General features: G+C 47.6%; 1 protein-coding gene across 1 annotated transcript in view; it reads right to left on the reverse strand.

The window, feature by feature from the left end:
- Positions 1 to 25493, reverse strand: part of LOC129515896 (leucine-rich repeats and immunoglobulin-like domains protein 1) — an 88949-nt gene that overhangs the window by 55813 nt on the left and 7643 nt on the right. Inside the window, exon 2 of the mRNA XM_055335123.1 lies at positions 23142 to 23213. Coding sequence (XP_055191098.1) covers positions 23142 to 23213 — 72 coding nt within the window. The remainder of the gene's footprint in view (positions 1 to 23141; positions 23214 to 25493) is intronic.

A 25493-nucleotide genomic window follows, 5' to 3' on the forward strand; every position in this document is an offset into this window, starting at 1 on the left:
ATCACACCATTACCATACAATGCAACTCTACAGCATGCATCCCAGAGAAGTGAAAATTGACATTCACTCCAAACCCTGCACATGAATGCTCATACCAGCTTTATTCTTAATAGCCCAATGTGGAAACACCCCAGAGGTCTCTCGACAGGTGAATGGTTCAACAAGGTGTGGTACATCCGTATCATGGAGTACTATTCTGCGATAAACAGAAGCCAACTACTGATAGTAGATGGCTCTCCAGCGAATTATGCTGCCTGAAAGGAAGCCAGTCCCAAAAAGCTACATGATATGTGAATCCACTTATATCACATTCTTTAAATGGAAGTAGTTATATATAGGGAGAGCAAATCCAACATTGCCCAGGGTGTCAGGGCAGAAGGGAAATGGGGAGGCTTTGAAAAGCAAAATGAGGGATCTCTCTGGGGATGGATATGTTCTATACCTTGACTGTGCCAACATCAATATCCTGGTTACAAAAGTTTTATAAGATGTTACTACTGGGGGGAACCGGATTAGGGTCTAGAAGAATCTTTCTACATTATCATTATTTACAATAGCATGCAAATCTACAATTATCTCAAAAATCAAAAGTTTAAAACACCAAAAAACATGTCATGACATTCCTTGTGGAATTAGAGGCCCTGACAGATTTCATGGTAGAATCATGCTACCTCTTTGGTTTCCAGCTGTTCCTCCAAACTAGCAGAAACTGACCTAGTAGGACTCCACTCTGAAAGCCAAGCACCAAACACCGCTGGGCACTCTAGGATTTCTGAAATCTAGGGATAAGTATGAACTGCTTCATTATTTTCCACTGTTGAGGAAAGGACAAGGGGGTGCGGACTCCTAGTGCAAAGGGGGATGATGCTGATAAAGCCTGTGAGAAGACCAGTGTGGCCCCAACCTGGAGCATCAGGAGTGACCACGCGGTCCCATGCCCTCTCCTGGCCGAGCCCCAGCACCACCTGGCTATGCAGCGGGGCTCAGCAGGTGTCCACATCTGGACACGGGTCAGACTTACACTGCCATGCGAGAGAGTCCCCAAGCATCATCCCTGGAGCACTAGCTTTGGAGGACTTCCATGAAACGGTTCCGGAATACCTGCACACACCCTCCCCTGTGGGCCCTTGCAGGCTCCTGAAGCAGGCCACAGCAAAGGAAAGGTATAGACAGGGCTCCCATAAAACACCTTTCATTCTGCTCGATTCTGCATTTGGCAAATTTACATGATGCAACTCATCTCACACAGCACATGCGGCAGGTGGCTGGCTCACTGTACCGTGCCCTACTCCCTCATTAATAAAGGCTTTGACATGTCCTGTAGCAAAGAAAGCCGCATATCTCTAACGCTAGAGTTTCTGAACTTTCTGACTCAGACAAGTAGTCAGGATGGGCTGGATGTATGGAGGGACCTGCCGTGATGCTCCAGCTTCACTCTGGAGAAAGCCTTTCCCAAAACCACTTGCTGGTCCCTCACAGGTGAGCACCGGGGTGAGGCAATTTCATATCTAGAAGGTAGCAAGATAAGGATTCACACCAGACAAGGGCCACCCTCCTTCCTCTAAGGCACACTGCCCACCATGCAGGAGTTTCCACTCCATTTTCTCTCCTGTAGTACTCTGTCCAGCTTGTCAACAAATCAGGAAAAGCGAGTCCTATCTCTTGGCTGGAAAGTGCCACACCCTCCCTCCCAAAGAGCCCCCAACAGACTACTTCTGTTATCACTTGTCCCAACTTATTCCCTTCATCTTGATGATAAATGTCTAGAACTACCCAATACGTGCCCCATGCCCCACAATTGCTTATTCTTGGACTGACTGCTTTAGTCCTTCAGTTTTTCATTCACTCAAACATCTACAGGACGCCTATTATGTGTAGCTTATATGTATATACATAAAATATATAAAATATTTGACTGCAGCAGCATCATCCCACTTACCTCAACCCCTGTGTCCAAAAAACACACACTGGAGTCAAGGAGGAAAAACACAGATGTGATGGGTGCACTGACAGATGGGGACACAATGGTGTGGGGGAGGAGGCTAGGCCAGGAACAGCTATTTCAAACCACAGTGACAACATGAACGAGACCAGAATCCAGAGATACAGTCTGTGTGGGCTTCCCCACGTGCAGTTTCACACAAAGGTCAAGGCAGTAAGTGGCAAGGAAGAAAGGGAATCTAGGACAAACCTGCAAGAACCAAGACTATCTCAAAGACGACGGGGAAGCCACAAAGGGATTCTTCCCTCATTTCCTCACCAAACCCAGACTGCGGGGCAATCATAAGGCAGACGGTTCCCTGGATGGTAGGTGTGGAGCTCCCTGCGGGCCCCGTGGGGAGGGAACAGAGAAGGAAGGGAAGGGCTGAGTCTGGGCACCTTTGGAGACAGACCATGAGGAGTCCCCTGGAGAGACAGGCTACAGGTGCCAGGTTTGGGGTGAACAGCAACAGTGGGCCAGGGTGCTAACCTCCCACATCATTCAAGCAGACTCTTCAACATGTTGCTCAGCGGGCCCACTGGGCAGAACTCAGCCATTTGGGCCTCTACCAGGAACCCAGGGCCCCATTGCCAGGTCCCACAGGCTGATAGGAGAGGAAGCGGTCCTGTGCCTTCTTGACACTGGTTCAACGTGGCTGATGTAGAACCAGCCCCTTCTGGTTATAGAACCAGCCTATAAGGGAATAGCAGCCCAGAAGAGGAGAGGGGACATGTGGAAGACCCTGAAGTAGGGTCTCTGGCAGGGTCAGGGATGGAAGCCAACTGGCAGGACACTGGTTCCTCTCTGAATGGTACTGAATGATGGGGAGGCTATGTGCACCCAAAGAAAGGATGCTTCCTCCCCATCCCTCAACCCTGGGTGCCAGCACCCATCACACTGTAGATGGCATGCATCCTGGGGTCAAGAGGTAGGATATGCTTTGTTGGGTGATGTCCTGAGAGGAAAGTGAAGGGCCTTCTCCTGCCAGTCGATAAGTCACCCTAAATCACAACATCTAGCTGGAGGTGGGCAAAGAGTAGGCCAAGGTTCTGCTAAAATGCACAAGAAGGAGGCCAAAGGAGAGGCAGGTGGGATCCTCAACAACCTGCCTTCTCTTCCCAGAGATGACCCATAAGGCCACCGAGGCAGGGACAAGACGAACCTTGGCCTTATACAGGAAGCCAATCTGATTATTTCCACAACGTACAATATTTTGCTTTCTGAATCCATCTCCCTAGATAACTTAGGGAGTCGTCCAATACTCTTAGGTGGAACCACAGAATTGCTGGAGAAGTCCTATTAACACACACAGGAGAATGAAGGAGAGGAAGAGGGCCAGCCCCCACCTGGGAGGAGCCCTCGGTGGTGAAAGGGTGGATGACTACTGCTGGTGAGGCTGGGGAGCGGCAGGGTGGGGGGGGATAAAGGGGTGGGGGGGCAGGGGGGGTGCCGGGATTGCTGGGATGGCCGGTCCTCACTTGGACTCCCAGGAAATGACAAGGCAGAAAAACCACTATGAGTGCGGAGAGCCACTGCTCTTTCTCCTTATAAAAAAGAACACACTCGATTTGGAACAAACACCACATTCTGCAAAGTCTCAGAAAATCTTTCCCTCTCATTTCCAAAATTCTACCTTTCTGACTTACGGAAGGGCCAATTCCAAGCACGACCCTCACAAAACCCCATCACATACATCACATGATCATTGAAACTCAACGTTAGCACTAGAATCCTGCTGTCTCCCAGTACAGCTTTTGGGTGGGATCTGAGGGGACGTTCCCTTTCTACAGCTCATGTTTACAGATTTTCTTTTAAAAAGAAGGGCAAAAAGTCTTACTTCTGGAATTATGAAGAACAAGTTTTCTGAAAAGATGGAAATAAGTTTTGCCTATCATTTTACCAGGAAGACGGTCCTCCCGCCACCCCCATCAGAAGGGGACTTCTCTGACTTACAGGTGGAATGCAGGTGAGAGATGGTCCAGAACGCCAGCTTTCAGGGCAAACAAATGACCCAGATTAGGGGGCAAAGCCAGAGTCAAGCTCCGTGAATCACCAAAGGGGGTGGGCATGTCCAAGCAGACCCGAAGCCCACCCCCATGCACCCCACAGGCAACACAGTTTCTCAGTCATTAAGTGGTTAACTTGACAGTGTCTTCCAATTAAATCAGGAGTGGAAACCTCTGCCAGAGGCCCCAGAATCCTGGGGTCAGCCTTAGCATTTACTTCCCCTCCACCTGGACCAAAAAAAAAAAAAGAAAAAAAGCACAGGCCAGGAAGGTAGGGGAACCTGGGCACTTCCAGTGACAGGTATGAGAAGGAAGGAGTCAAAGGGAAGACAATACTTTCACTTGCAGTTACCCACCTTGGGCTCATTAGAAAACTTTGGCTACACATCGAAATGACCAGGGGAGATTTAAAAAAAGCACCAGTGCCTCCTGTGCCCAGTGCCCCCAACCCAGCCCAACATTTTGATATTACTTGCTCTGGGATGGGACCTAGACATCTAGGTTTGGGGTTTGTTTTTTTTTTTTAGTTCCCAGGTCATTCTACTGTGCAGCCAAGAATGAGACCCTTTTAGGTATTTGCTGATTGTTTCGGGGACTTGCTGCACCCACCCCAGGTAAAAAAAGGGGCAGTGAGAGGAGAGGAAATCAATGATGCTGCTACACTCAGAGCTCCCTTAACAGGAATTCGCCTATGAGGACGTTAAGGACCTATGCACACACAAATATGGAAATGATCTATAAACTTCAACTAGGTCACCAGCGAGTGACCCATAATGGGTCTCTGCAAGTGAGGTCTGTTCTTAGAGGATGCATATAGCCTATGCCTCGGTCTAACACCAAAGCCCCTTGGAACACGGCACCAAAATCAGGCCCTGCTCTGCCCACAATGGAGGGCGCTCTGTGGAGAGGGGTCTGTCTAAAGCATTGTCTCCCACCAGGCGCAGGTTCATATCCACTTTACACTGTGTTGAGCACACGTGGTATTCAGCAAATCCGCACAACCTGCTCCATCAGCAAATACCTTTGTAGGAGTAAGCAAACTGAGGCCAAGAGAGCACAGCAAGGGCAGGTTTAAACCAAGAGTCCTGCTGATCCAGAGCCTTCTCTTAAGCACTATGCAGAGCTGCTCCTCCCCATAAAAGCTCTGTGATGCAGGCATTGACGTAAGCTGGAAAGACCCATTTGCAGCTATCCTTTCCTACAGTTGCCTGGGTCTCTAGGATCTCATCTCCCAGCAGCCCTCTCCTATCCCTCCCAACAAAATGCTTCTTAGTCCCTAAAGACACTCTTCATCCACACAGCTGAGCAGAGACTAGTGGCCTCATGTGCGGCCACCCCATGGGTGCCACATGGCTGCCTGCTGCCAGCCTTCACACACTTTTCTAACCTGGTCGAAGGAGTTGGAGAGATCGGACCATAAATTGGCACCTTTATCTCAGCTGTTTGGGTTTGAAAGGCATCCAGGAAGGGAGGAAATGTCGCAGGAATTCGCCTTGAAGTTATGTCTTCGAGGGCAGGTTGCCACTCTCCGAGAAGCTGCTGGCACAACTGTACCACGTGTTGGCCTCTGCAGGAACCTGACAACAAACTGAGTTTCCCCCCACAGCACTCTTAAAAGATGGACCACCGTAATCAGCTCAGAATAACTAACCTGTGGGTGTGATCAGGGGGCAAGGGGAGGACTTCCAGTTATGCTGCATCAGCTAATGAAAATCACCCCAGGGCTGCCCAAAGTAGGTTCACCTGAGGGCAACGTTGCAGAGGCAGAAGCATGCATGCACTTGGCTTTGAGAGATGCCTCTGCCGTGGGAGCAACCACGCATCTGCACTCTGGAGATCCATCAGAGCCTGTTGGCTACCTGACTCTAGGCTTCATCCTCCTAACACAGTTTGGTAGGTCAGCACTTGAGGGTCTCCAGGGTCATATACTTTCTTCTATTCAATGAGTACAAACCCCAAAGGTAGACAGAAAAGAAATCAAGATCTACGTTTCCCACTTACTGTGTGATCTCAGGCAGGTTTCTGGCCCTCTCTGTGCCTCATCTGTAAAAGGTGCTTAAAACAGACCCTATGCCATCTCCTGAGACTGCAGAGGCACTCCAATGAAATGGGGTCTGTGAAGGCACACAGAGCAACACCTCCTGACATCAGGAAACCCATGTACTGACCACTGCCATGTCTCATCTTGGAAGGTGGAACCCTAAGAGGCAGCTCATGCTTTTTCCGTAGAGATTTATTTATTCCAGAGAGAGAGAAAGAGCACGTTCATTCATGTGAGCATGGGGAGAGGGAGAGAGGGAGAGAGAAGCTCAAGCAGGTTCCCTGCTGAGTGCAGAGCTTGATGCAGAGCCCAATCCCAGGACCCTGAGATCATGACTTAAGCTTAAACCAAGAGTTGGACAATCAACCGATGAGCCACTCAGGCACCCTGAGATGGCTGATGTTTTGATCACTTTGGAACTACAGAGAAATGGCAATTCTGTGCGAGTCGATACAAAGAGTAAATTCTTCTATCTTGAAGAACCCCTGCCTTTGAGTAAGCAGGGTGAATCTCATATTCCCTGCCTAACAGCCAACAATGACAGACCTTATGAAAGGAAGGCCCAGCATAAATGCAAACACATTTCTTCCACTTGGGCTATAAAAGCTGGAAATGGCTCCCAGGTGTGCGCAGACACAATAGGCCCTGCCTTCTTTACAAGGTCACCACGCGGGTCAAAGTCAAGCCAGCCATTTTCGGATTAGGTGCACACGCTCCTGGGGCTTCCCCAGTGGTAAGTGGATTACAGAAGCCACCTGCAGGAAGTGGGCGAGGGGGAGGAGGAGGAGGAAATGGTCCTGCTTGGAAGGAGACTGTTGATATGGGCAGGGGCCAGCTCCTTTCACACGGGAGACTGAGCAACCCAGGAGGCGCTCCACCTCCAGGCTGGGGCTCATGAGCCCCAGAGGGCTTTCGGCACCCATGGCTGCAAGGAGAGGCACTTCCCTCCAAGACATCCACATTCCATCAGCATCCCTGTGCTCAGTGGATCTTGGATTGTATTTAAAGCTTACATGGTCACCATGTAAGGGGGGAGCCACACCCACAACAAAAGCCAACTCTAAACCACAGAACTTAAGCTACTGCGTTCCCGAAAGAGACAGTGACCTCCATGAGCATGCTCCTATTTCCCTGGCCTCCCCTTCATCGGCTCCCCAGACCCACAGCTGGCGTTCGCTTCACTTTCTCAGCAAATGACTTGCAGATGTACCGCTCATCTGGCTGCCTCACCAACCCCCAACTCACAAAGAAAGGGGGAAAAATAAAAAAAAAGGAAACACAGAAGGAAAATGACAAGTCATGACTGTGTGTGACTTGGCAGGCTCGCCGTGAGGGCCACTGTAGCTCCTTTCCCAGCAAAAGGCTCCCTTAGACTCAGGGCAAGAGGCAGTCTGCAGGACAGAACCCCTGGGAAGCTTCCGGGACGGAGAATGCTTTCCTTGTCAACTGGGTGTTTAATTTTCTATTTTGAGGCTCATCGGTGGTATCCAGCGGCTGACGAGGCTGCAGTTCTCAGAACCAGGGGTCCTGCTCTGCCTTCCAACAGAAGCTTGCTGGCTCTTTGTAGCAGCCTGCCTGCTGACAAAGCAAAAACACGGGGATGGGCAAGCGGGCCTTAAAATGGAACTAGCCATGTCCCAGGAGTACTCCTCCACGTACCCCATGTGGTGGTCGATGGTCAAGCAAGCCAGAGGCTCCGTGTGACGCCTGTATCTTACACTCGCCGGGGCTAGGAGGCGGGTAAAGAAAGGAGATCCAGGCCGGGAGAGCCTCAGCTAAAATGTCACTCCATCTGGGAAACATCCTCCTCTTCCACCCTACCAGTGACAGCAGTGCGGAACCCCGCAGACCTTCCCCAGCCCTCGCCTGCCTTACGACCGTCTACATACCCATCTTTCTCTGCAGCTAGCCTGTGAGTTCCTGGAGGGCAGAAACTCCAGCCTGTAAGGCATGTTTGTTCACAGGGGGCTTTACCTCACGCCAGCCTCAGCAGCCCCGCCTGGGAGTCCCTGGTCTCCCTCCTGAACCCATCTCAGCCTCCCCATTCATGTGCTCACTGATGACCAGGATGATGGCCTCCCAGTGGCAGAAGGCGGGGACACCAGGAGGTGGGTGAGTGAGGGGGCAGGTGGGCAGGCAGGTGTGGGCCGAATTTCGATTCCATCAGGGCAGGGGACGACTGTGCACCTGATGCTCCCTTTAACTTCCACCTGGAACAAAGCAGGACCATTCATGTCTTAGACGAGGGCAAAGATTTATCTGATAGTACTGACTGATAACCAGCAGGAAGGTAAGTGGTGCTAAAAGCACCTCCCTGCGCTGGCTCTTCCGGCCCAGGGAGGCGGGGCAGCATGCGCAGTCTTTCATACCTGCACACCGAGGCAGTAACTGGTCTCCTGCCAGGCTCGGCTGTTGGCTGAGTGCTCCCTGCTCTGTAGTTACTGGTGGAGGTCTGCTGGGGTGATCGGCGTGATCACCAATGAACAGCAAATTTAGCAGAGACAAATTTATAACAGCCATGAGCCTCAAACCCACAGCCACAGTCAGATCTGTCCCGCCCCTGCTCCCTCATGGTCCATCGTCCCTAGCGCCTTCCTCAGAAGCAAATACCTCACCAGGCTTTTGAGCCCTGCTGTCCCAAACAAATGACTATTGCGGCTTCAAGAATTTGTCTTAGTAATTTACTGCCCTCCACGAGCTAAGCCGCTTTGTAAGGATTCCACACCTGAGTCTTGGGGTGCCCTGCACCACCCCCACAATCCCTATTGCTTACGCCCAGGCAGCGGTTCTCAAAGGCAGGTTCCCAGACCAGCAGCAGCACCTGGAAACTTGTGAGTGAGCAAGGCAAATTCTTTAGTAGCACTCCAGACATGGGCTGAAGCCTGGCCATCTGCAGCTCAGCAAGCCTTCCAGGTGATGCTGACAGGTGGCTCAGTTTGAGAATCACACAGGAGATGGGAGGAAAAGCCAGGATCTCCCGAGGGAACGGGTGTGCTGTTTTACCTAAAGCAAAGATTTCAGTTCCCACCAATGAAACTCTGGGCAAACGGGGCAGAAAGTGAGCACGCCTCTCAAGACACAGGAGAGGAACCCCGGCCCGGTTTTTCCACGTAACATGCTATTTGCTGACGAGGACCATAGCTTGCCTTTTGCATGTAGGAAAAGAACAGGCCACACGCCGCTCAAGGAACAGGGACATTCACTTAAATTTGACTCGGGTCTTTCTAAATGCAACTTTGTTCAGTTCCTGCCTAAAGTGTCTCAGTCACTATGGATCCCACACTCCTCAGGAGCAGGCACTAAGAGCTGCCAGTGGCCCAAACAGGGTATCCTTGCACACCAACACTGAAGCAGACTGGCCTTCCCTCACCAGCACGGCGACGTGGGGCTCTCAGCTGGAGGACGCGTCTCTGAAGCAGAATGGGGCAAGGGCTACCCAATTCCACATTTCCTAAGAAACTGGATTAAGTCCACTCTTAGCCTCCTGATTCGTGGATGGTCCAGCAAATTCCTCTGAAGGAAGGGCAGATGATCCTTTACCGTTGGGAGGATTGCTACACCCACCTCACCTTGCGTGCACACACCTATGAGCCCCCCGCCGTATCCATACACAAGGAGCTTCACCATCCAAGATTACTACTCTAAGTTGCCAGATAAACTATGATCTCATACTACTGCGGATAAACATGGGGTATAAAACAACAACGGCTTTTAACATCCCTTCTGCAGATGATGACCTTCCTCCAGGTGGGGCAATATGGAGAAAGTTTTAAAGGCGGCTAAGTGAAGAGAAAGGGAAGAGGCCTCATCTCAACTCACTAGGGGGAGAACACCACACACGCACACACCCCACACACACACACACGTTTTTAGGAATCACAGCCAGCTGTTTACTACTCAGTGTGATGTCCCCTGTGCCGTCTGCCTAATCACGAACAGCCTAGCTCCGGTCTCCAAGACCAGCCAGCTGAGCTCTGGGTCCCCTTCTCCATGGCTTCCAGGCCCATGTAGAGACTGACTCTTCTCAGCCCTGACAGGCCACGACCGATTCATCACCGACTCCCCCCTCCAAGGCCTGCTCTTTAATTACACTTTAACGTGCATCGATCTCCGCTTGAATGAGCCTGTAAAGAAGATTGATTTGGCCCCTCTTTTTTCTAGAAGGTTTACCAGGCAGGCTCATGGAAAGTGAAGTACTCCTATTGATTTTACTTCCCCAGAAGATACAGCAAGGAGAACGCTCCATCCCTCACGGGCTCCAGCTCCCTCAACTCCACCCAGGGCTCGTTCTCCAGCCAGGGCTGGCTCTGAGTGGGGTCACAGACAGGACACCAGGTTTCATTCCCTTCAGGGTTTATTCTCCGGAAGTTCCAATAAAGAGATGTTAAATATACCATCCCTTTCACTTAATCCATTTTTCTTTAGGCGAGAGGTCACAGCAAAATAGGTAACTGTGGAGACCGACATCCGCCTCTGATCTTTTTCCTGGGAGATTCTAAATCTTCCAAATACATTTGCTAACATGAGAGAAAAATACTTTTCTCAAAAAAAATTAATTTTCAGATTAGTGGTTGCCAGGAGTCTGAGGGGAAGGGAATGGGGTATGGAGTTTGTTTTTGCGGTAATGATAATGTTCTGGAATTAGAAACTAATGATTGCTGCCCAGCACGGAGAATAAACTAAAAGCCGCTAAACTGTATACTCTAAAATGCTTATTGTTAATTTTAGCTCAATAAAAAAGATAGGGGGCAGCCCCTGTGGCGCAGCAGTTTAGCGCCGCCTGCAGCCTGGGGTGTGATCCTGGAGACCCAGGATCGAGTCCCATGTCGGGCTCCCTGCATGGAGCCTGCTTCTCCCTCTGCCTGTGTCTGCCTCTCTCTGTGTGTGTGTCTCTATGAATAAATAAATATCTTTTTTAAAGATTTATTTATTTATGATAGACATAGAGAGAGAGAGAGAGAGAGAGAGAGAGAGAGAGAGAGGCAGAGACACAAGAGGAGGGAGAAGCAGGCCCACGCCGGGAGCCCGATGTGGGACTCGATCCCGGGACTCCAGGATCGCGCCCTGGGCCAAAGGCAGACGCTAAACCGCTGAGCCACCCAGGGATCCCCAGCCACCCAGGGATCCCCTATGAATAAATAAATATCTTTAAAAAAAAGATGTTAATAAAAAAGATAGGGTTTTTTTTTATTCATGAGAGACACAGAGAGGCAGAGATATAGGCAGAGGGAGAAGCAGGCTCTCCGTGGGGAGCCTGATGTGGGACTCGATCCCAGGACCCCATGACCTGGGGATAATAACCTGACCCAAAGGCAGATGTTCAACCACTGAGCCACCTAGGTGCCCCCCAAAAAACAGTTTTCAAGGGGCACCTGGCTGGCTCAGTCAGTGGAGCATGTGACTCTTGATCTCAGGGTCTGAGTTCAAGCCCCACGTTGAGAGTAGAGCTTACTTAAAATCTAGGAAAAATAATAATTTTCAAAAAAAATGTTTTTTTCTCATGACTAGAAGTGAACGGAGCAAGCATGGTGAAGGTTTAAAATATACACCAATGTGGGGCCCCTGGCTAAGCCAGCTCAGGGTGGTGAGTTACGGCCCCAGGTTGAGGATAGGGGTTACTTAAAAAAAAAAAAAGTACACCCACCAACCCACTACCCCCTGAACTGGAAAAGAAGTTACCTGGACCAAGCCCAGGGCCGGATGGGAAGCATGTTACAGCTGACACGCACGAGACAAAAAGCTGCCCTGCTTTAAAGGGAATGTCGATTTCACAGCAAGCTTTTTACTCCTAGGACTGAAAAAAATCCAACCATTTCCACTGTAACCGATCTTCTCAATGATACAAGTGCAATAACACCACAGGAAAAGCGGAAATTTTTCTTCACCAGAAATGTCACTTATACATCAGACAAAATTACTGTTGCCGTGGGAATCGTAACATGAGTTTCCTGGACTTCAAATTAAATACACACACACACACACACACACACACACACACACACACACACAAACCCACAGAAAACGGAAATGTAAAAACCTACCGGCAGATTTTGCTCCCATTTAACAAAACTTTTGTTCCTTTTTCTAAGAACTGTTTTTATCAAATTAGCTCCCTCACTCCCCAACCCAATCCTATTAATAGCTTTCCTTGAGTTTCATGCTTGTTATTAAGGACAAATGGCTTTGGCATTATCTTCAGAACACGATACAAATAAATCTACTCGCTGACAAATACTTTAATTGAATTAGGTTCCTTTAATCAGAAAGTATTACCCAATTGAAATTTTACTGAATGACTTCAGTTACCAAAACTCGGCAAGTCTGTTTTGAGGCCCTGAGAGTAAAGCCAGATGCACAACAAATCTTCCCCCTCCTCGCCCCACCCCCAGGGTCCTTCAAACTGTGACCCCCGTGAACAAGGGCCCTGGTGTCTGGAGCATCGGAACACCGTCCAGGAGCCAGGTTACAGGCATGGACTCAGGACACTAGGAACCAAGCATGGAGATGATGAGATGATGATCTGATTTCCACAGGCAAACATGAGTAATTACAGGGGTCGGAGCTGCAGACCACAAACCCACTACTTCTGCTGCAGCCAGAATACTTACAGGACAGCGGGCTCGGTCATCTCTTTTTTGACCTCACTGCCTCTGCTCTCAGGTTCCAGGTCACAGAGGAATATGAAAGCTGCAAGTGGACTTTTACCATCTGTCTCATTCAACAGGTGAAACAAAAGCAACCTGTCCCAGAACATATGCCTGATCCACCCTCTCCCTGATGGACCCACCTACAAACACCTCCCCAGAAACTTGTGCCGTCTTCTCTACCTCAGCTGGCCTTAGCCAGCTAGTCTCTTTGCACATTTTGCTGGTTTTTTGGATCCTCTGCCTGCCCACAACGGGAAGGTGAGATGAAAATGAGAATCTGGGGATTAGGACATGAAATGAGACATGTATTGATCTACCATGTTTTCACACACTATGTTAGGAGCTTCCCAGATGTGACAGCATTGAACCCTGGTGAGGACACTCTCGGATGGCCTCTGGGCCCCAACAGAAGAGACCTATTACATGTTTGTTGGACATGCGGCACCTTTTAATTCACTGGTTCTGAAGAGCCACAGACACACCAGCAAAACAAGCTCTTCCAAGCCTGACGGACTGAAATTATCTTGAGGACAGAGGTGCTGAGCGCTTCATGGACCAGGTTGGAAAGACACGCTCATCCGCTGCCCACTGTTACTTTCTTCCCAGTCCTCTGCACAGCCCTCGTGGGAAGTACAGAAAGGCATGAAGGATGGTGGCACAACCATCCATAACCCTGCTGCCCCGATGTCACACCACTAACCTAACTTTGCAGGCACTAAACCCAGGGGAGCACAGGCCTCTCAGAGAAAAGGAAGATCAACACCCTTCAGCTTCCATGGTTTCAGAGAAATCACTGACCAAGTCAGATGGAGACCAGTGTCAGGCCAAAGAGGTGGCTGCCAATGCTAATCTGCATTTTCCAAACTCAATCGAAACCAGGAGGGAGTCTTTATGTCTTCTCCCTGCTTTACATAGTTTAACGCTGTCTAATTGGAATAGCAGGAACAAGGCCAACCAGCCCCACGGCTCCAGACACTTGGGCCAAGGAACAGAAATGTAATTTTAGTCAGCAGAGCAAGGCGTGATTCAAAGGGATACAGGCCTGCAGAGCACGCTAGGGGCCCTGTTTATCTCTGGCACCGGGTAGTTCAGAGTCACCTGCCATACTCCCACACCTGGTGCATTGGAGCAGATAAAGGAAAAGAGCATGGGCCTGGGCGTTCACATCCAATCTCAGTTCCAGCTCTCGACTTGGCAACTTACAGGAACTCAGGGATCCTTGGTTTCCTGTAGGTGACACAAAGATGTTCTCTGTATCCCTGGTTTCCTCCCCAAGGAAAGAGCAAGGGGAGTGAAGGCAGTGCTTCTCACACTTGAATGAGTGAGTACAGGGCCAAGAGGCCTCATTAAAGCAGCTTCTGATCCAGTGCGGCTGAGCTGAAGCCTGAGATTCTGCATTTCCAATGAGTTCAGTGCGGGTAGAACTTTGCTGGCCCAGAAACCATACATTAAGTGGCAAGAAGTCAAAAGCATCTTCTAGTGCTTTGCTTTCTGAATATACAACAGAACATCACATCCTTAATTAGCCTCAGGTATGGGTAACTCATTTAATTTAGATAGTCGTTCAACATGTTCCATATGCTAGACATAAAGGCAGATGGTACAAAGACACAGTCAGACCCTGGCCTGTCCATCTTGGGACAAAAGGCCAAAACCTTCATTCCAGCATGTCACAGAAACAAAGACTGAGTCATACATCCTATGGTCCTACAGGTAAGATCATGCCTGGCCCCTTGGGCCACAAGCAGCAGCCACCAACTGTCAAACACTTCCTGGGTGTTGTGCATGATGCCTGGTGTTTCATGTACTATAATGAACTTCTCTTAAACCTCTGGCTCACCGTCCCCATGTGCAAAATGGATTAAGGGAACTCTCTATGAGGAAAATGAGGTTTGGAGAGATAGAAAGCTGTTTGTCCAGGACATGGAGCTGTGGCCACAATTCTAACCCCTTGCAATTTCAATCCTGCCATGCCTTGAAAAGGGTTAAGCTCAGCACTGCATCTTATAAGGACAGAGCACCTCCCGAACACAGGGCCTACTGCCAGTAAAAACCTGACACCTGCAAGCTACACAGCCATCATGTGGATGACGTCTTCCCACCAAGTCCCTCTGCTCTGCCTGCCAAGCCTCGGTGTGGAGAAAAGATACATGCAGGTGAGCAAACGAGCTCTAACACCAGCAGAACCAAAATCAAATAAAAAAGTAAATTTAGTGTGAAAAGAGAGATGCTCTGCTGGAGGAGGCTGCCCATGGAGTCTGGTTGAGAAAACTGTTGGACTCACAATGGGTTCATATGGAAAGACCTCTGGGCAAGTTTCAAACAAGCAAGCACCTCCAGCTGAGAGCTGAAGTGGGCATAAATCATGAGCAAGGGCTCTTAGCAGCTCTAACGAGAACTCACCCCCCTCGCATCCTACCTTCCTTCCTTCTTTAAGTTCCTTTATAGCCTTTTTCATTTCCAGAGCATTGTTGAACACTTGATCACATCAACTAATTCCTTACTTTTAGCTTGACTTCAGAGGCCTGGGGGTATTTTCTTTTTTAAAGCTGTATAAGTGAACTGGGTCACGTTACCAGATTCACTGCCACAAACCCGAGCTTGCTGTCTTGTAATTCACAAGGCTTCCTCTAACTCCATTTACTCCAAGCTGCAATTTAACCACTAGGACCAAGAAATTTATTAATTCTATGTACCTCTGGGCAGGGAGGAGACTAATTTCCCCCAAAATTAGGGTAAGGCAAGTCTTCCAGGTTTTAATTCTACAAACAGCAAGACATTTGCCATGGGCATTATGGCCATGTGGAGAAAGGCCGTTCTTCACCAGCGAGCACAGGGACACAAGTTTTCCTGGCACCAAATGTCAGCAAGATAAAGTCCCGGCCTCATGACCCAGCCCAGGGTTCCCCACGTGGCACCACTTACAGAAAGAGAGAGATGATGTGAGATGAAGCAGCACCCAGGGACGGCACGGCTGTCAGTTCATTGTCATTGAGGTACCTGTAACAACAAGAAGTTTGTCATTTAAGTTAGCAATTTGAAATCAAACAAAGTAAATCAAAAAGCAGTGCTGAGTTGGCCATGGTAAGACGATACTGAAATGTTCAATAAAAGAGAGTTTTATTTATTTATTTTTTATTTGTTTATGATAGTCACAGAGAGAGAGAGAGAGGCAGAGACACAGGCAGAGGGAGAAGCAGGCTCCATGCACCGGGAGCCCGACGTGGGATTCGATCCCAGGTCTCCAGGATCGCGCCCTGGGCCAAAGGCAGGCGCCAAACCGCTGCGCCACCCAGGGATCCCTTTTTTTTTATTTGTTTATGATGAGAGTTTTATTTTTTTTAAAGATTTTAATTATTTGAGAGAGAGAGAGAGAGAGAGAAACAACAAGGGGAAAGGCAGAGGGAGAGTGAGAAGCAGACTCCCTGCTGAGCAGGAAGCCCAATGTGGGATGTGATCCCAGGATCCTGAGATCATGACCTGAGCTGAAGGCAGACACTTAACCAGCTGAGCCACCCAGGTGCCCTAGATGATAATTTTAAAAGAGAATTTTTAAAGGTAGACAAGTCACATGAGCTCACAAAAACAAAACCATTTATCACACACACGGTTTAGAAACAAACACTCTCAGGGTGCTACCTGTCTTCCAGAGTCTCATCTAGCTCAAAATACAACACTAACAGGGCACAGTGATGACACAAGATAGGGGTGTAGAACAAAAGCTCTCTGAGGTCATTGATGGGGATGCTCTTTGTGGGCTGAGAGTCAGAAAAGGATTTGGGGAGAAAGACCATCCTTTCCTGGCAGCTTTTACATTCTGAGACATGGGGTTCTGTGAATCACAGCTCTGCTGTCACCCAAGGGTGATGCCCTCATACCCAGGGCCAGAGCCTCACCCAGGCTCATCTCCAGGAGCCTGGGATATGTGGGCCAGTTATTCTGGTGCCTCAGCTGTGCAACAAGTAACAAGGGAGCTGGGCTTGTAGTGTCTCATCTATTTGTGATTCCAGCTTCCTGAACTTGGGTGAAGCCTCCAGGCATGTTTTCCAGGAATGTGTACATACACACACTTTTGTGCAAAGACATTTTGAAAATCCACCACAGCCCAGATGTGCTCTCTAAGACCCTTTCCTGCTCCAGCAGCCTAAATCTGTATTTTCAGAGTTCTTATCTCTTAATGAAAGGGAAAGCCCACAAACCAAAACACAGCTCTCGAGTCTGCCCCCAGAGGCTTTGCAACCCAGCCTCCTTACATGGACATGTATTTCCAAATCTGGGAAGAGACTCCAAAATCAGACTTGCAAAGTGAGCCCAAAAATCCTTAAGAAAGCCAGAGCATAGTGATCCAGCTTTCTGCTGGGTAACAGGGCTGGAAAGAAACGGTATCTACATGCAGAATCAAAGGGATAACGCTAGGTTATCTTTTTTTTTTTTTTCTTAAGAGTGTGTCTCTTACATGGACCATCTTGTTACTCTTTGAAGACAAGGCCACTGAAATAACAGCTGCATTCATACAAATATACAGCTAGTATTTGCTTGAATAGAATAATCTGGTTGTCTGCCATCTTCTATAGATGTGAACAGGAGGAAAAAAAAAAAAGGAAAAGGCCTTGAATTATCCCATTTGCTTTCTGCAGCGCCAGAGCCAGTTAGAGATGAGGCTTGGCAATGACTGGGCCGTGGGACACAGAATGTCTGTTTCAATAGCTTCATGACTGAAGCATCTGGCAGAGAGAAAACAGATCCGTATCATGTGGCAAATCCCTTCTTCACTTAAAGGGCCCTTGTCTGCGTGTTGAAGTAGACAATTAATTACTTTCACAGTCTCTTATCTGACTGCCCCCGGAATCAGATTGTTTCTGCTTCACCTCTGTGCTCCTCCAACCCCGCAGTGATCCATTTCCTATCTTGATGCAGGGATGATGAAAACTCTCCAGCGGTTTTAATCTCTCCTAATACATTTTCACGGTACCATCCATGTACTCATTACCTGAGGAGACCCTCAGATCTTTGTAGAGCAAGGAAAACTAAGGTCAGGGCTGCCTGCCAATAAGGTAGCTTGCGTAAAACATCTTCAGTGCTAGAGATCTGTTCTAGAACATGGTGCTAATAATAGTGTCGGCAGCAGCTAACCTATGGAGGGGCTACTACATGCCAGGCATGGCTCTAAGAGCTTTTTCGGTGTATTAACTCATCTTTAGACTGCTAGGGAGGTACATCCCATGGACATTTCCATTGTACCAAGGAGGAAGTGGAAACTATGGAGGCATTGACCAACGAGATAGTCACCTACAGTAAGTGGCAGTGGCCCAGGGGGGTAGCCCCCAAGTCTAGCTTCTTAACTATTCACTACCCTGGATTTCTTTAGAATTAAAGCAGCAACTCCACATGCCTGATGCAACTTCATCATTACAACTCTGAGTTAGGTACCAGGTACTAATGCTGGTCCCTACCCTATATCTAAGTGTTCTAAGTCAAGTTTCAGTTGCAATCACGAGGCTAAGGCCACACAACCAGACAGTCACAGGGGCAAGAGCTGAACCCAAGAACGGCTGCAAGTGAGTGGAAAGGCCAGCAAGCCAGAAGGCTCCTAAACCTCATGGTGGTTGTGCTTCAGCCTGTTTAGGATCTGACTTGATGCTAAACCTTGAAATAAACAGCATGGACTTCTCTGCAGGGGAACTTTTGCTGAACGACTTTAGTCTCGGGCCAGCCTGACTGCACATGTGACAAAGTGCTCCACCCAATTTCACAGAAATAAATGAACAAGGAAAAGGGGCATCATAATAATAGTTCAAATCCTGACAAAACTACTGGAAGTGGGGCGTACAGGTGCAGCAGACCAGTGCTAAAGATAAACGAGGCATTTTAGATCTAAAGTGGCAGCCCCAAGTAAACAGATTTAGGCAGAGATCACAGGCTCTGATCTCAACAGGGCTGCTGGATTTATGCAGAGGACAGTTGGGAGTCCAAAGGAGAAGAACTGCACGGCCCGCGTAACTCTTGATCATTCCTACATAAAAAGAACCGCTAGCTAAATGTAAGTCAGTTGGCGTCACCATTACTGGCTTTCTCTTTGGGCGCTGTCCCCTGTAGACATGAGAACAGTATCCTCAGAAGGCAGTGGAGACTGCACTCACTCTGAGACATAACCAACTTGCCAGACTGAAATAGAGATCAGTCAAAAATAGCACAGCCAGAGTTCGGAGGGAAAGCTTAGCACAGTCTCCACGAATAAGGAAAGTAGGAATTTAGGGCAGTCTTTGATGAAATCTTCAGAGTATCTGGGGTTGTGCAGTTTTCTACGTGTCACACACGCCCCACACTGGCTCCTATCCAAGGTCCTAAAAATCCTTCTAAAATGTCTTGCTTCTTGAACTCACTTCTCCTGGTGATGCAAGAAGTGCCTCACTCAGGTGCATCAAACCACGAATTGTGGCCTGACTCTGGAGCTGGAAGAAGAGGTGTACATAAGGTAAATAGGGCCACATGGACTTCCTGACCCCAGGGGAGAATCTAGAGGTGAGCCTTTTCCTGCTCACCCATTCTAATGTCATCATGGGTCTTCTGGATTCTCTCTAAAAGTGTCCAGTTACTCAGCTTGCCAAAAGGAAGTTCTTTTATTTTGTAAGAGTCAAATGTTTAAAAAAGGGGGGGGGGTTTCAGAGTAATTATCATCTCCATCAATGGAGGCTTTGACAAACAATGAAAAACAAACCGAAGGAGTGATTTTGGGTTATGGGGCTTTGGGGCCGTTTTGTTTTTTTAATGGCCGTATTATTTATTCAATAGCTGATAGAAGCACACAGTAAAATTTTTAAACCGTTTCAAAAGAGAATAACCAGGAATACACAGTGAAAAATGAGGCTTCCTCGCACTTCAGCTCCCTGGTCCGCTTCCAAGAGGAAGTGCCTGCTGCCAGCTACGAGAAATGTGCACATGTTTTTCTCTTACACAGATGCTTGTGAATGACACAGACTTTTCTACAGTGCAGTTTTCCCCTTAGTAATATATCTAGTAGATCTCCCCAGTTCTTTTGACCAGCTGCAGAGTACTCCTCTGCTGGCAAGAATGAACTATCATTTATTTAGCCAATCCACTATTGGGGAGACATTTTGGTTGTTTCCAAACACAAGGAGAGCTGCACATAATAACAAAGTTGGGCACGAGGTTGAAACTTCAGTTAGCTCTGCATCTCAGAAGGGACAAGATCATCAATAGCCGGGAGGAGAGCAGGTTTTGGAGTCAGAGCCACTTAGTCCATAACTATTATTAGAGCTTTTAGCTACTAGAGAATAAGGCATACGAAAAAATTACTCCGGCAAGACTTGATGATACATTGCTTCTACACCAGATGGCCAGATGTACCTATTTTAGTATGGGGATAGAGGAGATAGTTACTTTAACCATTATAAACAATGGCCGTTATGTGTGAACTTGGTGATCTCCGCTGAATGCTTTACACCCACTATCTCACTCAATGACACGTCAACCCTTTGAGGAGGGTACTAAATTAGCACTACACCTTAAAAGAAGAAACTGAGGCACCGTGACAGAGCAGCCGAGCAGGGATTATTAAGGGGAATTTTTTTACAGTTCAGGTTTTCAAATCAGGTAGCTCTGGGTTCAATCAATCCCAATCCTACCCTTTAGCAACTGAAGAGCCTTCAGCACATCACTTAACCTTACTGTGCCTCAGTTTCCCTTTGGAAAAAATGTAAACAACACCAGTATCAACTTCAGAGGGTTGTGGCAGGACCCAGCTGAAATTCTTAAACCTAGCGGCTTAGGATGGAGCCAGAAATAGAGCAAATGCCTAACAGGTGGTGGTAATTGGCGGCCAAAGAGCAGTGCCTCAAAAAGCCACCCTCTGGTTCTTCAACCCCTCCCTTAAACACCCACACACACACACACACACACACACACACACACACACACACACACACACACACGAGAATGATCTCGAGACCCCAGAGGGTGAGCCATAAATACCCAAAGGCAGGGCACACGCAGGCTTCCCGGCTGCCTAGAGGAACATTTTAGGTCAATGGCCCTGGAAAGCACACAGCAGCACCCAGAGTAAGCATTCTCTGGCCAGGCAGCAAGCACGGGACCTGCATGCAACTCTTAAAGAGGACGTTATAAATAGCCCTTCTTATTAACAGAGGAGCCTGGCCGCCCAGGACCCCTGACTGGAAGCCCTCCCTGGTGGGCTTTCCACAGAGCTTGTGGGCAGCGAAGACCGTGTGGCTTGGCAGCAGCTGCTCAAGTGTCCTCATGGCCTCCAGGGACCTCCAACCGGCTTGCTTTCTCTCTCCACCCGGCCCACGATGGACTGTGGTTCCTGGCCTCCAAAATAAAACCACTGCTAAACCACCGCCTGCTGCTTTGCCAGCCTGTGGTTCTCCTCTTGTTAAGGTTTCCAGAGTTGGAGGGAGGGCTGTGCAGGGTTTAGGAGAGCTGACAGCTCCTGGGAAAGCCTTGAACCCAGTTAATTTAGAAGCAATTGTGTGTCAACTATGATTTTTTTTCTTTTCTTCAATATCCTTTCCCCACCCCTTACTCCTGACAGCCTCCTTCCCATCTGCCTCTACCACGGGTTAAAATGACCTTCAGGAAAGGCCCTTCATCAGTGAGAAGTTCCACTGCTCTGGGCTCTAGGGAATTCATCTTGTTCATCCCAGTGTGACTGCAGGTGGTCATGGTGGTAAAAAGCCCAATCAACTGGCCCTCAAGGATTTGTTTCTTAATAATGTGCCCAGCTTGGGGTGCTATGTGGTTCCAAATATAGCAGAAGGAAATAACAACACTCAGTAGCCTCCCTGTGTGCCAAGCTCTAGACATCATCTCCAGTGAATAACTATGGTACCATTGGTAATGTGTTCATACATCCACGTTGCCGAAAGGGAAAAGAAACACCGAGGTGCTAAATAATTTCAGCCAAGTCCTCATGCCTTGGTTCCTTCTAATGTCTGGAGAAGGTGGCAGTGAAAACAGCAGTGCTTAGGACAATAGCTAGCTAAAGTCAATCCTCATGAGTGCATCAACAGGACGAACAGTCACACACATAACTAAGAGCCCAGGATGCTGTCAGGAGCCTCATCCTGCTCAGAATGCAACAGGAGTTCTTCTGAAGAGGGAGAAAAGTCAAGGCAGAGGGAGAAGGGGGTATTTTATCACGTCAAATTAGCACAGTGACCCACCTCACACTTCCTTGCTCCCTTCACTGGCTGCTGACCTTATGCCAAAACTAGGGCTCTGGCCAGAGTATTTCCAAGGGCTCCTTCCAACTATGAAGTTCTTTTAACTTTGGAAATTTAAACCTTTTTAAAAGACACATAGAAACTATAAACACAATTTGGAGACTCTGACGATGGGGCTAGGGGGTGCAAGTATTTTGCCAATTGTACCAAGTGATGAAATTAAGTTTCCTTTAGATAAATCATTCAACAATGAAATAAAAAATTAATAATAAACAAGGGCTTCTATCAGTTACAATGACCAAAACATGTAAAGCACTTACCTAATAATATCTAATAAAAATATCTGACAGTAGAAGCATGGGGTGAATAATTTATGGAATATCCACGTGTGGTCGTTTTACATAAAAATTAAAGTAGGACATTTAAAGTTTAATTTACATACTAATGTATTCAAAAATGTAAGGGTTAAGTATGAAAAAGATACAAAACTATAAGAAGGGAAAGAAGCCAGACCAGTCTGATCCCAAAATTCTGCCTGTAGAGGTATGTATTTTTCACTAAGTGTTCATAATGATTATGTCTGGTGATTTTAGTCTTTACATAGTTCTAGACTTTCTAAGTTTTCTGCCGTGGTTAGGCAGGGCTTATATAGACGTTTTTCTAAAGTCCCTGTGGAGCTAACATTCCTGATAACCCTGACATCTATGTTAAAAGCAAAATTCTTTACAGTCAAGAAGAAGGAAATAAAAAAAAAAGGAAGGAAAGGGGGATGCCTGATTTACAGGACATTGCACAAGGCAGGGGGGCTGGCTGAGAGTTCCAAAGGCAGTAATAATGCCTGGCTCTGTTTGGAGAAGAGAGGGGAAAAGTAAGCCTCTATTGTCCATTCTTCTATACTTTTGTTCCCTGGGAAGCAGAAGGAGTGGGCTAGCACATGTGCCTCTGCTGAGCAGGTTGCTCTACCTCCGCCCGGTAAGTGGGGGGAAGCACCTGTCAGGTGTGCCAACACAGTGGGTCCAGAAGGTTTGCACAGATGAGGGGATCCTCCCATATGCCCACTGCAAACCCATGATTTCTCCTGGATGACAGCACACCCATCACTGACTGCCTACGAGGAGGGTGGCAGTGAAGGAGCTCAGAAAGCTGTACAATCTGTCATAGGCAGCCAGTTTAGACTCCTGATCCAGGGGAGTGAGAGAAACGGTTTCCCAAGGAGCTCTTAGGCCCCCACCTCCAACCAGAGTTTTAGGAGAAAGCACTCACACTTCCTGTAGATTCGGCAAGTCCTCAAAACCAGCAGGGTCAATCTCAGACAGTTTGTTGTAACTCAGGTTTCTGGCAAAGGAAGAGCAAAAAAAATAATAATAATTAAATCAACATACAACATTAAGCCCCAAATTCAGGAATCTTCTACTCTGCCCCCCAAACCAGGCCCTCTCCCTCATAATTGCCCCTATCCCATACATTATTTTAAGTAACCTTATTCATTCTGAGATTTACAGATATAGCTCCTCCCCACTTGCATCCACGAATAAGTCACTGTGAAAATCTCAAATCACTGAAATTGGCTAACCCCATATGGATTTCAATCAATATAACTGCACCACTTAGCAACTTCTAAAGAAATTCTAAGGTAAGTCAGTCCTCTACCTACATGAGAGTGTGGCGACCCAAATGTTTTGCACCAAATCGGGTCCAAGGCTATTCCAAATGGCATTTTAAAAATATTTTACTAAAGCATCAAGTATCACACAGTAGTAAAGAAAAAGAGGAGTCAGGCACTGACCCTTTACTGTCTACAAATCAATGGTTCTCAACCAGGGAAGACATTTGGCAATTATCTGGAGACATTTTTAGTTGTTACAACTGCAGGGAAAAGGCGGGGGCAGGGTCAGCTACACACATCTAGCACACGGAAGCCAAGGATGCTGCTAAGCATTCCACAAAAAGCACAGGAGAGCCCTTAACAACAAATCTCCAGCCCTAAGTGTCAATGCTAATAACCAGGGGTTGAGAAATCCTAGTCTAAGCAAGATCTTATGGACTAAAAATCGCTAAGATGCTCACTCAAAGTTGAAGGAACTGCTTAGAAAGGGGAGACCTCAGGAGACTAATCATAAGGCTTTCCATGAACACAACATGCCCACCATCAATGAATAAATACTGGGAGAGACAGTCACAGAGGAGAGAGCAGCTATGGTTATGGGAAATCTGTGGCTGGTTTTAACCCAAGGATCACATACATGCAAGCAGCCTCCTCAAGAAGATAGCACCTGTCAATATCATTCAGAATTACTTCTCCTTTCATCCCCCAGCTATACCCTTAGAGGCACACAAGGAGCAAGCTGATCTGTGTTCAGTCAGCCGAGCTTCTTGGATCAGCCCTCAGCCTAGACCAGCTTGATCTTTCAGGAACAGAAATCCAGAGACATGGTCCAGAGGGGACCTTGGTGTATACTGTGCCTTGCTCCCTGCCACCAAAACACACCCAGTCCCACGTATGCCAAAGAGGTCAACAGTATTGATCTCAGCTATTAATTCCATAGGCATTAATGCCAATTAACAGTACTGCAAATCACGAGTTTCAAGTCTATCATTTAGGCAGCACGTAAGTGGCAACTAGCTTTTAAACTTACTCCAGAGACATTCCAATCAATACTAACCTACAGCTGATAGCCATTTCATTGTCGGCTCAAGACATTCATCTAAATAAAAGTCAGACTGCATTTGAAATTAATGGTACATCTGTGTTCAGGGCACAGCCTGAATTAAAAGCAATTTGTCCAGAGATTATGTTACTATAAAAATTGAAGGTGGTAATTTTTTAAACCACATATTGAAGTCAAGCATGAGCTTGTCTGTGCTTGGTGGTATTTATGATCGGGTACACAGAAATCAACAGGTTAGACTTGAAAAAGAAAATCCACACATGGAGAAAACACTCCCACATCAGAAAAAGGACTGGACAGAGTGAAAATTTTCTTCTATTTTGAGCACATGAGCATAAACAAGAGGGAGAGAAATACTGTTGCTGAGTCCAGAGATAACGTGAGTTTACAATATCTACGACAACTGCATCATCATCAGTAATGAGGGTTACGGAGATGGAGGAGACATCAGGAGAAGACTCAGAAGTCACAAAGGCAAGAAGCCTGGAGGGCAAGCAAGTAATGTGGATGGTCACCCTGCCAGGCGTGCAGAGAGGCCGACAGAGCAGTACCTGCTTGCCCATCAAAAGGGGCATTTGCTCTTGTCCAAAAACAAGGGCAATGCAGACCAGTCTTCTTCATTTTCAAGAGAAGTTCAAACTCTGAATTCTTAGGTGAAATCCTTTCAATTCTTAAAAACAAAACAAAACAAAACAATTCTTCATGGGCCAAACATAACGTTCCTGCAGGCCTGCAGGCCACATCTGGAGTGAGGACCACCAGCTTTTAACCTTGAATTCTGGACAACTGACTCTTCAGGCTATTAGATTCAAAATGCATGTCTTGTCTCTGGCTTATAGATGTGGCCAGGGGTGGAACCAGTCTCAGGCAATTAATCGGTAAACTATCTGGAATGCAATTACTTCCCTTACTCCCCACCCCAGGAATGGTATTAGAATAAAACCAT

Source organism: Nyctereutes procyonoides, unplaced genomic scaffold (assembly GCF_905146905.1).
Source record: "Nyctereutes procyonoides isolate TBG_1078 unplaced genomic scaffold, NYPRO_anot_genome, whole genome shotgun sequence".
NCBI lineage: Eukaryota > Metazoa > Chordata > Mammalia > Carnivora > Canidae > Nyctereutes > Nyctereutes procyonoides.